We start from the raw sequence: 16558 nt of genomic DNA, 5'->3' as shown, positions 1-16558 counted from the left end.
ACAGTTTTGATAGAGGAATGCCACGAAACCCTGTGGAAAGGTTTTCATTCTGTCAAACCAATCATGATTGCAGACTAGCCACTACACCCAACACACAGCAGGTAACCTTTTTTAACACCTCTTGGAATTCAACATATTACAGACACTGCTTGACAGTTATACAGTGAGTGCTTTCTCACTCTTGAATGGTCCCTTCCTTATTATCCACAACTTCAAGTTCCATCAATTTCCTTTCAATTAACAAAATGGCAAAGCTAAAGGAAAATTCCCAGATTCTAAATCTTCACGTCTTGTTTGGTCAAATAAACAGTCCAAAACACAAAGACTGTTTAAAATTATTCAAAAGCTAAGAAAAGTGTCGAATCCTCTCAAGAGGGGGAATCTAGAAACTGAGGATTAAAAACAATTAAACAATCGTTAAATCGGCAGTTATTAATAGGCGATTAATAATTAACACATCGTTCCAGGTCCACTTTGATCTCAGCTGATTGACTTATTTACAACACAATATGCAAGTAGGCTTAAACAATTTCAGCAACAACATCCCAAACCCATGGTGTCACCTTTCTCATAAAGATCGAACACCAGCAGCGGTTGCAGGACGGTCGGGGCCCTGATGGCAGTATTGACCAAAGTCATGAGGGCCCCTGCGTTGATATTGCTGATGCAGCAGATCACCTGCACCCAGTGGGCTTTTCTTTTTCTTTCAGACACAGCCCCGGAGAGAAAAGGGTGTTGGAGCCCTGACGGCGCTGCTTAGGCTGTCAGATTCGCAGCCACTATTTTATACATCCTGCCAGAGAGCCGCGCATGAATATGTATGTCGGCGAGGCAGAAGTCATAACCTATGCAAGGTTTCATCATGCATAATGCAGCTGATCTACGCCTCTCCAGGATGTGAGTGCGCACAAAAGCTCACACACACACACACACACACACACACACACACACACACACACACACACACACACACACACACACACACACACACACACACACACACACACACACACACACACACACACACACACACACACACACACACACACACACACACACACACACACACACACACACACACACACACACACACACACACACACACACACACACAAACCCTTGACGCTCACAACTGTATTGTGATGAGGAGGTAAACAAACACCATAAGCCCCTCACTGTTTCACATACACACATTCTCACCCAGAGCCCGGCCAGAGGCATAATACCTCCACATGTTCCTGCTCTTCTTCTCTCACCTCTCTCAGTCCATCTAATTCTTTACCACGGTAAAATAAAACCTTAACAGCATTTCATCTTTATTGGATTCAGTGCAGTAAGTGTGGTAAAGGTCAAAAGTGGGATTCAACTTCTGGCCATAAGCACATGAGAATAGTCTCTTCCTTCTCTCCTCGAGCCCTTGCTATTCCGTTCCAACAAGTCTGTAACTCCTGTTCACTCTTCAGGTGTTTCTGGGACAGAAAGTTGCGTTTCTGATAAGATGATTGTGGAAACGTACAGCAGCAGCAGAGGAGGAGGAAGTGGGAGGAGACGCGCCACACGAAGGGGTGTCAATTGAATATTGGTTGGATGCAAGGGGCTGAAGATAGGTGTAAACTTATGGATAATCCTCAGGGGTCTGGCATAAGTAGGTGGTGAGTAGGGGGGAAGGTTGTCAGGGTTACATCTAATCAACGAAGGGGTATCGCCGCTCCCCACCTACTGTCTTTCTGTACACCCTGTCCCCAACAATCTGCTCCCCACCCCATCCACCCAACCACCACCAACACCCCCCGGCCTGTGCTGTGTCAGTAAAAAAAAGTGTGCTACTTCAGCAATCCCCTGGGACCTGCTCCCCCTCACATCAAAGCAGCCAGTTTCTCTCTTAATGTGAATATCAAATCTGTGGATCACAAGTCCCAGCACAGTCTGCATAAACTGCCCCTCCCCCAGCCTTTAATTCTGCCTAGTGATGAGGGAGAGAGAGGGAGGGGAGTTACTGCGAGAGGAAGCGATGGAGGGAGGGAGAGATGGAGAGAGAGATGGAGATAGAGGGAGTGATATCCAACAAAAACAACTACTTGCTTCAGAGATTTGACATTTGCTGAACGCGCCCTCCTTCTGAAAATGTGCAGCCCAAGCATCCAATACAATTTGGAGGGGGTTCAGTTCATTTGAGCAGTTCTGGCTGGGAAAAACATTTTTTTTAACCATTGACGGTGTTCATTTACGTCTTTTTGTTGTCGTCGTTTTAAATGATTAGTTCTTATTCATAATCTCGTTGGGATTTATGATAGACTTGAGGACGAATGGGAGAGCAGGGATGCCAGTGACAGAGCTGTGGCATCCTATTGGAGAGCTGGGAAGTGCAATGAGCTCCGTTCCTCTGCTGACGGTCTTACACCAGCACACTTTGCCCACCGTTAGGCAACAACATTGATGGAGATGTGTGTGCGGATATTTGATCCATGTTAATTTGAGAAGAATAACTTACATTTTCTTTCAATTTAATTGCTGGTTTTTCGGGTGAAAGTATAAAAGATGCAAGGCAAGTTTTTGGAGTAATCATTAAACTAGATTTTTTATAAAAACATTTCTTTAAAAGGAAATAGCCAAAAAAGCCTCTTTATAAGACATTTGTGTATTTGTTGGAGCACAGTTCACTCATTTTAAAATAAATCAGAGTTGTGTATGACCCCTGAAAGAAGCAAATTACAACAAACATCACACAGAGAACTCACTATTACTCTTTTAACCCTCTTTAAGATGGGTGTCTTTGAAAAATTAAATAATGCCATGTTTCAGCTGGTAAAAAAATGTAGGCCTGTGCCCTGCCTGAGTAATGATTGGCACCCCTGTGTCGACCACACAGCTTTGTCATTGAGTGCTGCCTATAGCTCAGATTGCAGCTTTAATTGTGCAGCCTTGCAAAGGAAGCACAGGGAATTGGACTGGGTGGGGGGGGGGGGGGGGGGGGGGGGGGAAGGGGGGGTTGCATATTTCTATTCGTAGCGGGTGAACAGTGGAGAGGACGAAGTGTGCCAGGGTGAGGGATCACCTTATTGCTTGACACATCTCAAATTAACTTTAAATGTCACACAAATCCTTTTTTATTTTGTTTAATAAATTGGATTTTGAATTCAAGGTTCAGAATAGGCCTTCAGTAGGCCTGTGTGTTAAAGAATATGTTAAGGTGGATTATATTCACTGCTAATTAATTTACAAAGTAAATTCAGTCTTTGAATTTCATTTTCACTGATTGTTTAAAGAACAAATACAATCACTTTAATTAGGTATGATATTTAAAATCACTGAAGAAAAATTATAGGCATTGTGCTCTAATAGGCCCTTCAAGCTCTTTTTTTAAAAATCCGTTAATTACCCTGCAACCTGATTGCCACCTCATGTCTCTGACATAATTTAGCACCATTTTGTATCAATAGCGGTGTGATTTTTTTTTAATATATTTCAAACACCTCATAAATAAATACATAAGTAAACTTCCAGTCAACCTCAAGTCAGAAATAAAATCCAATCCAAAGTGTAGAACATTTATCAACAAAACCAAAGAGGGGTGTCCCCGTCACTTCCCCTCCTCCGCGCGCCCGCCAACACTCACACACACACACGAACCGTGACGCACGCGCTGGCACACGCGCGAACACGTCCGCGGGGTCCAGGTGCGCTATTAGTGAGGAACATGACCGGGCAAGTCTATAATCTGCACCCACGCCCCTGGAGTTTCTCATTTGGGGAAATACATTTGCGCATATTAATATGATTCTGCAAAGCTCTGAAACCACATCTTTCAAGTTGAATAATTGTAATAGTTGTTTTGAGGAAATTGTAGTGAATTTAAGCGAGTTGAGGAAAACACAACATGGACAACAAACATAGCACATATGTGACCAATTGCTAATTCATTAGCAGATATTTAAAAAATAAAATAAAATGGGGGAAATGCCAAGATTTAAAATGGCCCATTTTAACAGCCATATGCCTCCTTCCAGCCAATCCTCCATACCAATACTTTATGCTAAATTTGTGTACACCCTCTCATGCCCTGTACTAGGACGAAACAATATGTAAACATGTATCCAATCAAACAGGCTACACAAAGGCCTAAGCAAATGCTCTCATGTGGAGATGGTGTTGAATTTCTGTTATTTTCGACGCAGATTTGTACAGGATTATTATAATGCACTGTAATAGCAGAAGATCAACTTTGCAGTAGGGTCAGGGATTTACTGCATGCAACGAGCAAGAAAGAATCTGTTTAAACAAATAGCATGCCTTTTATATGCATATAGAAAATTAAACAAAAGAAACTGAGTAGTCCAAATTAATTTGATAAGGCGGACCAATCTTAATGCACCAAGTATGGCCTTTATGTGGGAGAACATCTATTAAACTAATAAGGCCTTTGTGGGGGTCATTCAAAAAAAGGAAATCATTTGTTATCACAGAGAAACAATATTTAAAAGCCTAAAATAAATGTCATCCTAAAAACAAGAGCATCTCTGTGCAATGGAGCGCTTGTGCCAAATATAGTCCACGAAAACAGCTGCAATTAGCAAAGGCTACACAATAAGAGCATCCAGTTAACACAAATCTCACGAATTCCCATCAAAACTTTACAGGACTGGCACATTTTGAGTGAATTTGTTCTAAAATTGGTAATCAATTGCTATAATTGCAGGCCGATACATGTTTTCATTTGCCTCTCACCCTCCCTCTGAATTCGCACCTCATTCTCCCTATTCAGCCATTTTACATATTCATAACTGGAGTTGGTAATGCGAAAACAATCCGTGCTATCAGCACCATCTGAGGCCGCTACGTAAAAACACCAAAACAGCCAGGTAAAACAAATAACTTCACGCATTTTACTTTCTCAAAATGTAGTTCAGCACCAACAGTTTAAACATTTGGATTTAAAGAATCATTTAAAATCAATTCCTCATGCACAAGGCTTCCGACATCAAAGCACAAGCCACACACATCATTCAACACACCGCAATTAAATTAAGCTTTCCATTCATTTTCACTTTTCATTCAACTTAAACACTCCCAACACTCCTTGTGCACAAGATTTGAAATATTTCGAGCATTCCTTTTTTCCCCTCTTACCTTCTTGGAGAGAGTACAGCAGGAGTAAAGTTACAAGCCACATGCCATAAATAGCAGGTATATTTTTCAGGAATATTTGGCAATCCTGGCAAGTGTGAGGCGCGGTCTTTTGGCCAGGCGGGTCTCCGTGCTGGACTGGCGACTGTGCTCCCCGGAGGTCTCTCCAGCCCTGCTGCCCCGCTAAGCATGGAGGGGAAATGAGAGGCGCCTCGGCCCCGCCCATGTCCCTCCTCTCCTCCCAACACTACTGTGCATGCAAATCCATCCTCCCTACACTAATCAAACACCGCGGAGCGAAGGGGCTCAGCAAAGCCCAGGGTTGTTGTGGGTTTTTTTTGTGGTCCAGTTGTGTCCAAATTCCCAGTTAGTTTGAGCTGCGCAGACAGATGTGTTGGCACCTTGGAGAGCCACCTGTGCGCCCCAGATGACCGCGGTGATTGGCGCAATATGGATCTAAAAAAGCCGCTAAGGCTGCTGTAAAGAATCTTAAAATGCGTAAACGCCTTTTTCTCTGCAGATTGGGCCTTAATCACAAGGACGTGAAGCTACACGACAGACTAATGACTGTTTTTCTTTGTCTTTCGGAGCCATGAAACGTGCGTAGACATTTGCGCACAGATATGCACTGCAGATAGAGAGGAGGGAGAGAGAGAGAAAGAGAGAGAGAGAGTATAGCGGGGTGTGGGGCATGACACTTCCCACACAGCAGGTGAATAACACAGCAGGTAAACAATTATCAAAGGCTTCAGCGAATCCTTAAAGCATAGCGAGCAACTTTCCACATTGCCATTTTCCCATTTTCCCCTGCTCTCTGTTGCGCCACATGTGAACTGCATCACCATAAATTAGGATGGCATAAATTGCAGGACACTCCCAGTTCATAGAATATTTAAAGTCAATGTGAGCGCCAGTTCTGGATCTGAGAAGTGATCGTCTGCTGCAACAGACAGCATGGAAAGAACAGTGACATGTTTTTTTAAAGGGAACTTAATGTTAATTCAGTGTGATTTTGGGCTGAAGCTTGTCTGATAGCTTACTTTACAAAGGATTGACTGAACATGTTGCTGCGTCTTCAATACAAAGTATTTGGCATTATGCAGTAGGCCCTATTGACATTTTAGTGGGCCTACACAAACGCACCTAGACATTTCACTTCTCCACGCAACATGATCTGAATCAGATGGTTTGGAGAGGGTTTAAAAGATAACAAAATATGTGTGTAATTCGAATGTTTCACTCAACTATATATCACACATTAAAATATGTGAAATAATAGCCTTAATCCTCTGATGAAGATCATTTAAATAATGTTTTTGTTCACAGATCAAATATCAGACTCTTTTGCACAGATTGTGTAAATAACAACATAAGTCTGTATAGCAATCAATAACATCTCCCATGTGTATTTGACGCCTGTGTGTATGAAGTCTCTCATTGTAAACGTGGTTGTCTACAGATTTAAACAACTTCGAGAAAAGGTCAGTATCACTTTCTCTCGGCGCTGCGTTCTGATGATCCGACATGTGATTCAAGCCTCTGGCTCCAAATGCAAGTCTCTGCTGACATCTGCTGGATACACTTGCAAGTGCATGGGCCCACAATCTGCACAATTATCTAGTTTAAAATGACCTTCAGATATGATTATGATTGTGGCACTTTCAGTAATTTGGGGGAAATTTGTACCAGAGGTTTAAGTAGTACTTAGGTAAAAGTAGAAGTAGGCTACCAGAATGTAGGAAAGCTATGACAAGAAAAGTTAAGTAAAAGTACAAGCATCAACATACTGTATACTTAAAGTAGGCAAAAGTCCAGTTACTCGTAATGCTGATATGCCCATTTCAGAAAGATATATTATGTTTTGATTATAATTATTGATGCATTCATGTGTTTATCACAGAACGGTAAAGGTGGAGCTAATTGTTATTACTTTGTATACTGCAGTGTAGCTTGTGAATTTACTCTTATTACGTAAGTGTTGTTTATACTTCACATCATTAATCACATTCTGCAAAGTAACTCACAAAATAAAGTAGTGGAGTAAAAGTACAAAGTAGCAAAACATTGAAATACTCAAGTAAAGTACAAGTAGCCCTACCTTAAAAGTGTAATTAAGTACGGTACTTGAGTAAATGTACTTAGTTATTTTTACCCCACTGATTTTAACCAGCAGGTTAACAACCAAAGCATGAATATCTTTACCTTCTTTATCGTTTATCCAGGGCTGTTTCCAGTAGCTCTGCGTGCGGTCTCTCCATGGTTTGTAGCTGAGTTTTACACTCTTTGATCTCTGCCGCGTACAAGTCGACCGCTTGCTTTGCTAGCTAACATGCTACTGACACATTTATTTAGCTTCGTTATTGCGTCTCAAATGGCATTAATTCCTTCGTTAACTTCTGTTTACTTTTTGTAGTGGCTTGTTGGTTCTTAGTCTGTGAGAAAGGAGGTTGTTTTGTTTTGGAAAAACGCTGCGTATAGTTCCACTTTTTCTATTTTAGTCTTAACTATGGCAGATGGTTGTCTTGTCGCCTGGCCTAGGAGTGGACAGGGATCTTTTTGTCGCCATGGCTCAGATCTTTAGAAAATACATTATGGGGGCAAATGCAAAGAGTTATAAAGCACCAAATAATAGACGTTGTACAGTAAGTTAAGTGTAAAACTGGGACAGGCTATGGATGTGGTTGGGATGGGCGCGGGAAGGGGGGTGCTGAGGGCGCTCCAGCACCCCCTAGCGGCAGGCAGGGGGTGCGGAGCTCCCCTGTCTGAATTATTATTTGACGGTTATTGCTGCTCCTGCTGTGTATAATCTGTGTAATATGGAGCCAATAAATTCCAAATTGTTGGTAAAATAATATTTTGGCCTGACCTGAATGCTTTTTCTGTAGCCCCGGACAATTCTACCCAGTGCTTGAATTGGAATAAAAAAGGTGCCAGTACTCTAAATCAGCAACAACTATTTGGCACAAAGTCATATTATATCCTATAATGCTGGTGGGTTTGTCTCTTTACTGTATATTTTAGAAAGGCTCACTGTACTTAAACAAAATGACTCAGGGTGCATCTGAGATTAGAGGGGGTGCAGTGGTAAAGTGCTATTTTTATAAGTGGGGAGTGGACCTGACACCCTCTAGTCTAGGGGGGTCCGGGGGCATGCTCCCCCGGGAATTTTTTTTTTTAAATATTGAAGTTAGATGCATTAATCTGGTGCAATTTGAGAGAAAAATGAAGAGATATATGGATACCTCTCAACATCCATACTGAAACAACTGTAAACAGATTTACTTTTTCTTTATGGATATAAAAGAAAGTAAAGCTTGACTCCTACTGGCTGGTTAAATGACTCCTCGTCCCTGAGGCCACTACCAGTTTTTTGTGCCATTTTGCTGGATTTATTTGTCAATAGCCCTCTAGTTTAAATCTACTACCCCAAAAGAAACATATGGAGATGGGTTACTATTTAAAAAAATTGCAAATCTATTTGGGAACAGTGGAGCCGGGCCTCAAATCCTATAGGGGGGTCCGGGGGCATGCTCCCCCGGTAAGATTTTTTTTTAAATGTTGGACTTAGATGCATCAATCTGGTGCATTTTGAGGGGGAAATAAAGAGACTACACCCATATGAAACAAAAATGTATACATTTAATTAATCATAAAATCATAAGTACATGGCCATAACCAATAACATACAATATCCAATATGAAAAAACATTGAAACTTGTTTATTTATTTGTTTTTGGTTCATTTATAGTTTTGAGTGTGTCTGGGCTCCTGAATCGGCCTCTCCTGTATCCCTCCTCTCCCCCCTGCTCCTCTTTGAGGCAACAGCAAAGACTAGTTTTAGCTCTCAACAAGTTTATCTTACCTTTTTTCACCTAGTTAACATTTTGTTTGTATTATTCATGCATATTTTACTAATCACTACCCCCTCAAATGGAAATATGTGTTTACATAAATGGTGACCGAACCGTTTGAGACCCACTGAGATAACTTAAACTAAGTTAACTATCTAAAGACTCAGAGAGTAATTTACCTCACCAGAGCTATAGTTATCAGCCTCTCAGTCTGACAGCAAAGGACCCTCCCTCCACCTTGTTGTTGAAAAAGCTCCTTATATCCGTTAGCGCAGCTAGCTAGCACCAGATGCTAACAACAATACACGTAACCGGTGCGCGCGCTTTCTCGCTCGCTCGCGCCACACATACACCAACACACACCCTCCCGAGCTTGAATGACACACAGAGACCAATCGAGGGCATTAGTATGATCTGTATGAAAGTGGCAATGTCGGCAGGCCACGTCATGTAGACAGCCAGTCACCCTCTGTGAGGCAGAGTCAGACCCACATTTGCGCTGCGTTGCGTTTACAATATATACTGTACGTATATTGCCGGCGGCTGAGTACCGGCATTTTACTGAGTACCGGCAAGGTGCCGGTACTACGTCTACACTACAGGCATCAAAAAATGCTTTCAACGCTTCGCCCATTCACTTGAATGGGGTGACGTAGAAGATTTTGAATCTTCGCCGAACTGCATTGTGGGGAGCATGGCATGGCTTTGCAAGCATCACGAGCATCTATCGGCATCAAAAGTTGAACAATTTTCAACTTTTGAGGCTCGATGCTTGGCATCAGCCAATCAAATCCCGTTTATGCAAATCCCGCCAGTGCAAGCGCAGCCAATCAAACCACGTGCAAGCTGGGAGAGCCAGACCGCAGTTCATTTCCTCATATTCCAAACGAGATATTACGGTAGCAAATCACCCGGTTCTTTACGACCGGAACTATTTACCGGGATACAAACCGGAGGAACCAGGCATGGAGGGAGGTGGCAGAGACAGTGGGTGAAACTGGTAGTTTTTTCGCCTGTTTGGAGAGTTTATATCCAGTTTACTTCGTTTTAACATTGCTATTGCTTTGTATGTCGGGGGCGGGAGATTCATGTGATTGGTTGCTCGCAAAAAATCGCCAAGCTTCAGACACGCCCAGCTCCAAGATTTTTTCATGCCTGTAGTGTAGACGGGCCGTTAAGTGCCGGTACCACATGGGTAAAAATCAGAAGTGCCGGTACTGCGTACCGGTGAGTACCTGCCCAATTCAAGCACTGATTCTACCTCAATAATATAATACATTAACCTCATCAAGACACTAGAGAGGACGGCAGCACTGTAATTTCCCGTGTTCAATGAATGCAACAGAAGCAAGACACCAGACCAATCAGAGAGTTGCATGGAAATAAAAGTGTACTTGTGTCATTCAAGCTCGGCTCTCTGTGTGTGTGTGTGTGTGTGTGTGTGTGTGTGTGTGTGTGTGTGTGTGTGTGTGTGTGTGTGTGTGTGTGTGTGTGTGTGTGTGTGTGTGTGTGTGTGTGTGTGTGTGTGTGTGTGTGTGTGTGTGTGTGTGTGTGTGTGTGTGTGTGTGTGTGTGTGTGTGTGTGTGTGTGTGTGTGTGTGTGCGCGCGCGGAAATAGCGCATTTAGTGTGTGTGAGAGAGGGACCGTGTTGTTAGCATCTGATTAGCTAGCTGCACTAACGGATATACGGAGCTGTTTGTTCCACAACAAGCTGGAGGAGAGCTCTCCTCTCAGACTGAGAGGCTCAGGTGAGCTAAAGGACTCTCTGAGTGTTTAGATAGTTAACTTTAGTTTAAGTTATCTCACTGGGTCTCAAACGGTTTGGTCACTGAAGAGTTCAAAAGATAATTTCCGCGGCACACCTTCATATGATCATTATAGTTATAAAAAAATAAGAGAATAAAGGAAAAACATTTATGAAATACTATATGGCAGTAAAACAAGAATACAGTTTGAAAGGGGAGTGATTTGTAAAATATCCATAAAGAAAAAGAACATCTGCTTACAGTTGTGTTTCATATGGGTGTTGAGAGATGTATCCATAGATCTCTTAATGTTGCTCTCAAAGTGCACCAGATTGATGTTTTTAACTTCAATATTTAAAAAAATCTTCCCGGGGGAGCATCCCCCCGGACCCCCCTAGGTGATGTCAGCTCCCCACTTGTAGACAAAATTGCACTTCACCCCTGCCTATATGCCGTGAGCTGATTATCGAACCTTCATTGTAACAGTCGCGGGTGTACTGTGTGTTTGCGTGTGGGGAGTGCTTTTACCCGGAAGTAAACTTCTTCCGGTTCCTTCTTGAAAAACCAATGCAAATTCTCCATAGGATTTGGGAAAATAGCTCGAAATAAGGTCTGTGGTTGACACACATTTAAGAGAGGGATCACGTTTTGTTCAGCCGGATAATCTCCACATGTCAACCCTACTTTTATCATTTCTGAATCATAAATCTAGTCGCCAAAAGCGAAATGCTAACGTTATGCTATAAACGAACTACAAGCCAGTACAGCAGCAGGGTCGCACGACTTCAACGTCACGCCAACTTAAGATCGTTTCAACTGACTTGCACTGAAACTGCACTTTGAACACTTTAAATTAAATATATTAACATTTTAAACTGTATACCCCGGTTATCTAGGCCCTTTTTGTTTTGTTTAATGTATACCACGTTTATCTAGGCCCTTTTTGTTTTGTTTTATGTATACATGTCACATTGTGTATTTCGATATTTCTGGATGTATAACGCATGTAGAATTTTTGACAATAAAGCTGAATTTGACTTTTGCGTGCTTGCATATTTTAACAAAGCTTTTCATTTTAGCCACACTGAATTTAACTAGAAGTCATGGCTGTGTCAATTACCAGTCTGATATCGTTTTACAAAGATGACAAGAAGAGTGTAGACAGAGGAGAGAACCACTACAAGTCAGGACACGTAACAGTGCAGCCTAGATGAAGGTGTGCTTACAGGTGTTGTCAGGGCTAGCATGAGGGACAAGGTTTATAGTGTCGGTGAGTAGTGATAGCAAGATTACCGTTAACCTAGAGTTAATTTATTCACATTAATTCCCATCAACAAATCAATTGTATGTGTCACATGAAATCTTTATTAGGCAAGGCAAGGCAAGTTTATTTATATAGCACTTTTCAACACAAGGCAATTCAAAGTGCTTTACAAAAAATGAAAGACATTAAGAAAATGGCATTTAAAATCAGTCATTAAAAAGAAAAGCTAATAAAAGAAACATTAAAAGAAAAAATACATGGATTAAAGTTACAGTGCAGTCTAAGATATGAATAGTTCAATTAAAAGCAGCGACAAAAAGAAAAGTCTTCAGCCTGGATTTAAAAGTAGTAAGAGTTGCAGCGGACCTGCAGGTTTCTGGGAGTTTGTTCCAGATATTTGGAGCATAATAACTGAACGCTGCTTTACCATGTTTAGTTCTGACTCTGGGGACAGAAAGCTGACCAGTCCCTGAAGACCTGAGAGATCTGGATGGTTCATCATTTAGCAGGAGGTCAGAAATGCATTTTGGTCCTAAACCATTCAGTGCTTTATAAACAGCAGCAGTATTTTGAAATCTATTCTTTGACACACAGGAAGCCAGTGTAAAGACTTCAGAACAGGAGCGATGTGATCCACTTTCTTAGTGTTAGTGAGGACTCGAACAGCGGTGTTCTGAATCAGCTGCAGCTTTCTAATAGATTTTTTTGTGAGACCTGTGAAGACACCATTGCAGTAGTCCAGTCTACTGTAGATAAAAGCATGGACATATTTTTCCAAATCCTGCTGTGACATTAGTCTTTTAATCCTAGATATGTTCTTTAGGTGATAGTAAGCTGATTTAGTAACTGTTTTAATGTGACTGTTGAAACCAATAACTAATTTAACCCGCGGACAAGAGAGCCCACCTCTGAAGATCGTGACTGGCTGAAGGACAGACTCGGGGGCAGGTTTTCAGGAATTTCTTGGCTTCTCTCCCCCAAGCCAGAAGAGGAACACTGCAGCTTGGAAACACTTACTGTTCCTGAAATTATCAAATCTGTTGGGCATCAGGGACCTGAGGCAATTGTGGCAAGCATGGCATTGTCTGAAGAGCAACAGAGGGCAATTCAGGTGGCTACCACTGGTCAGCGAACCAACCCAAACTGGCATTTGTTCAGGAAAGGAAGGTTGATGCCAGCAACTTTGGAGCTGTCCTGAGGCCAAAGCGTGTGACTGCTTCCCTTATTGCCAGGGTGCTAGGGGAACAACAGGCCCTTGATGGTGTTTTGTCTGTACAGTGGGGGACTATGAATGAATGTGAGGGCGTCAGGGCATTCACAACTGCAACCCAGATGCAGGTCCATGAGTCATATTTGTGGTAGCGTCTTCCGCTGTGCTGGAGGTAAAGTGTCCCTACGGAGCCACGGAAATGACAATTAGTGAAGCATTGCAAATCAAGGGCTTCTGTGTCAGTAAGGAAGGAGAAACATTCAGCCTGCGTGAGGAACATCCTTACTGGCACCAAGTGCAAGGTCAGCTTCACCTCACTGCAAGGAAGAAGAAATAAAAAAATTGTGAATTGTTTTTAATTTACATTTACTCGCCTTTGCAATGTTGTGGTTGTTAGAGTGTTAGGTTTCCTGTCAGCTCATCTGTTGGGAAGATATAAAATATTAGTTTCATGGAAGTCACACCGTCACATATACTGTAACAGCATTAAGACATACAGGACTGTCTCAGAAAATTAGAATATTGTGATAAAGTTCTTTATTTTCTGTAATGCAATTAAAAAAACAAAAATGTCATACATTCTGGATTCATTACAAATCAACTGAAATATTGCAAGCCTTTTATTATTTTAATATTGCTGATTATGGCATACAGCTTAAGAAAACTCAAAAATCCTATCTCAAAAAATTAGAATAGTTCCTCAGACCAAGTAAAAAAAAAAGATTTATAACAGCAAAACACAATCAAACATTTGAAAATGTCCATTAATGCACTCAGTACTTGGTTGGGAATCCTTTTGCACGGATTACTGCATCAATGCGGCGTGGCATGGAGGCAATCAGCCTGTGGCATTGCTGAGGTGTTATGGATGCCCAGGATGCTTCAATAGCGGCCTTTAGCTCATTAGCATTGTTGGGTCTGGTGTCTTTCAGCTTCTTCTTCACAATACCCCACATATTCTCTATGGGGTTCAGGTCAGGGGAATTTGCAGGCCAATCGAGGACAGTAATGCCATGGTCAGTACACCAGTTACTGGTGGTTTTGGCACTGTGGGCAGGTGCCAGATCATGCTGGAAAATGAATTCCTCATCTCCATAGAGCTTTTCAGCAGACGGAAGCATGTAGTGCTCTAAAATCTCTTGGTACACAGCTGCATTTACTCTGGGCTTGATGAAACACAGTGGACCAACACCAGCAGCTGACATGGCTCCCCAAACCATCGCTGACTGTGGGAACTTCACACTGGATTTCAAGCAACTTGGATTTTGCTCCTCTCCAGCCTTTCTCCAGACTCTGGCGCCTTGACTTCCAAATGAAATACAAAACTTGCTTTCGTCTGAAAAGAGGACTTTGGACCACTGTGCAACTGTCCAGTGCTTCTTTTCCTTAGCCCAAGTCAGACGCCTCTTCCGTTGTCTTGAGTTCAGAAGTGGCTTGACCATGGGAATACGGCTATTGTAGCCCATTTCCCGGACACGTCTGTGAACAGTGACTTTTGATACCTGGACTCCAGCTTCAGTACACTGTCTTTGAAGCTCCCCCAAATTCTGGAAGCGACTCTTCTTCACAATGCTGTTAAGGCTGCGGTCATCTCTCTTGGTTGTGCAGCGTTTCCTGCCACATTTCCCCCTTCCAACAGACTTTTTGTGGATGTGCTTTGAAACTGCACTCTGTGAACAGCTTGCTCTTTGAGAAATTTCTTTTTGTGTCTTACCCTCCTGATGGAGGGTGTCAATGACGGTCCTCTGGACAGCAGTCAGATCAGCAGTCTTCCCCATACTTGTGATTTAGTTTACTGAACCAAGCTGAGTGTTTTTCAAGGCTCAGGAAACCCTTGCAGGTGTTTCGAGTTAATTAGACGATTCAAGTGATTCGTTGAACACCCTGCTAGTATACTTTTTCATGATATTCTAATATTTAGAGATAGGATATTTGAGTTTTCTTAAGCTGTATGCCATAATCAGCAATATTAAAATAATAAAAGGCTTGCAATATTTCAGTTGATTTGTAATGAATCCAGAATGTATGACATTTTTGTTTTTTTAATTGCATTACAGAAAATAAAGAACTTTATCACAATATTCTAATTTTCTGAGACAGTCCTGTACAGTACATAGGCTAAAACAAAACATCTAAAGATATAACCTTGCACTTTGATAAGTCTCGTGAACATTTTCACTATTTTGACATTTTTATAGATGAAAATTGAACCAAAGAAATAAATGGTAGATTAATCCATATTGAAAATAGGTGTCAGCTGCTACACTAATTATAATAGTTATATTTCTTAATTAATTAAGATAAGATATTACTGTACTGATCCCTATTTGCGAAATGTTTGTGTTGCAGCAGCATAACAAGAAAAACTAAATATAAGTTATTATATACAAAAGTATGTGAGGGATGGAATATTAAATTGAATATAAATGTAAAATGTACATGTGATTTTACGTCCAAGAGAAGCTATGGAGCCGAGAGTTCTCTGCCAGCCAGAGGTGATTTGTTATTAGTTCATGGTGTTAGTACATGGTGAAACGTTATGCTGCTTGTACTAATTAGACTTATCATATAAGCCACACAGGTTTTAATAGGATGTATTCATTATCTTTACTTATGTTGCGGTCTTTTCAGCAGCGCCATCTCTAAAACGGCGATACAGTCACTACCCATCATTTACATTTCACCGTGACATGGACAAAAATGTAACGTCAGCTTACCTCATGGCACGAATCCAGACTCTCCTTTGGAAAACATTGGCCGGGAAACGATAGAACAAGCACGTTTCATGCGAAGACCTGTGGCTGCAACCCGGAGCAAAGCAACAAACCATTGCGTAGCTAACTAGTAGCGCTAGCTTTAGCTAACGTTAGCTAACGAAACGAACTGCCGAGTAAAATTGGAAAACACTGGTAATTAATTATTCTATAATTTGTAAAACTACTGTGTTAAAAACGACAATTTCAAAAATACAGATTCTAATGGTCAGATTTAGATATACAGATACTAAAGATAGGCAGGTACTTGCTTTCAAGCAGAACACAGGGGAAAACAAACTTAGCGGGAGTGTTTACGTGTTCTGCGTAATGACGTACAACGGCCTCGACAATTTCTGTAGTCCTATTCAGCCACTCGGTAACAACCATCGTTTTTCAGACACGTAAACTCTTCAAAAATTCCCAGTGGGGTCACTGCTGACGTATTTAATGTCGTAGAACAAAACGTGACTTATCTCTTAAATTTGTGTCAACCACAGACCTTATTTCGAGCTATTTTCCAAAACCCTATGAAAAAAATGCATTGCTTTTTGAGGAAGGAACCGGAAGTGCTAAAAATGCTAACTTACTTCCTGGTTTTACGACGCGTC

At 41.6% G+C, this 16558-nt stretch overlaps 1 protein-coding gene and 1 long non-coding RNA gene across 5 annotated transcripts in view; both read right to left on the bottom strand.

Annotated features, from left to right (window-relative positions):
- Positions 1–7420, bottom strand: part of LOC307020404 (cell adhesion molecule DSCAML1-like) — a 59760-nt gene extending 52340 nt beyond the window's left edge. The window contains exon 1 of one of the 4 annotated variants that reach the window (XR_013802876.1): positions 7327–7420. Coding sequence is in view for 2 of the 4 variants with exons in the window: in XM_079651734.1 (XP_079507860.1) it covers positions 5128–5350 (223 nt within the window). In the remaining 2 variants the exon portion in view is untranslated. Of the gene's footprint in view, positions 1–5127; positions 5709–7326 lie in introns of those variants that run through there. The other 3 variants (XR_013802877.1, XM_079651734.1, XM_079651735.1) reach the window with 3 other exon arrangements.
- Positions 7421–12062: 4642 nt separating this feature from the next.
- On the bottom strand, positions 12063–16324 carry LOC307018533. Its single transcript, XR_013802424.1, has 2 exons — positions 15912–16324; positions 12063–13616 (listed from the first exon to the last, which is right to left on the bottom strand). It is a non-coding gene; the product is annotated as an uncharacterized lncRNA (long non-coding RNA).
- Positions 16325–16558: the final 234 nt, after the last annotated feature.

This window comes from Notothenia rossii, assembly GCF_949606895.1.
Source record: "Notothenia rossii genome assembly, chromosome: 9".
Lineage (NCBI taxonomy): Eukaryota > Metazoa > Chordata > Actinopteri > Perciformes > Nototheniidae > Notothenia > Notothenia rossii.
Note: the sequence above shows the minus strand (reverse complement) of the source record. Positions and strands in the feature narration are given on the sequence as shown.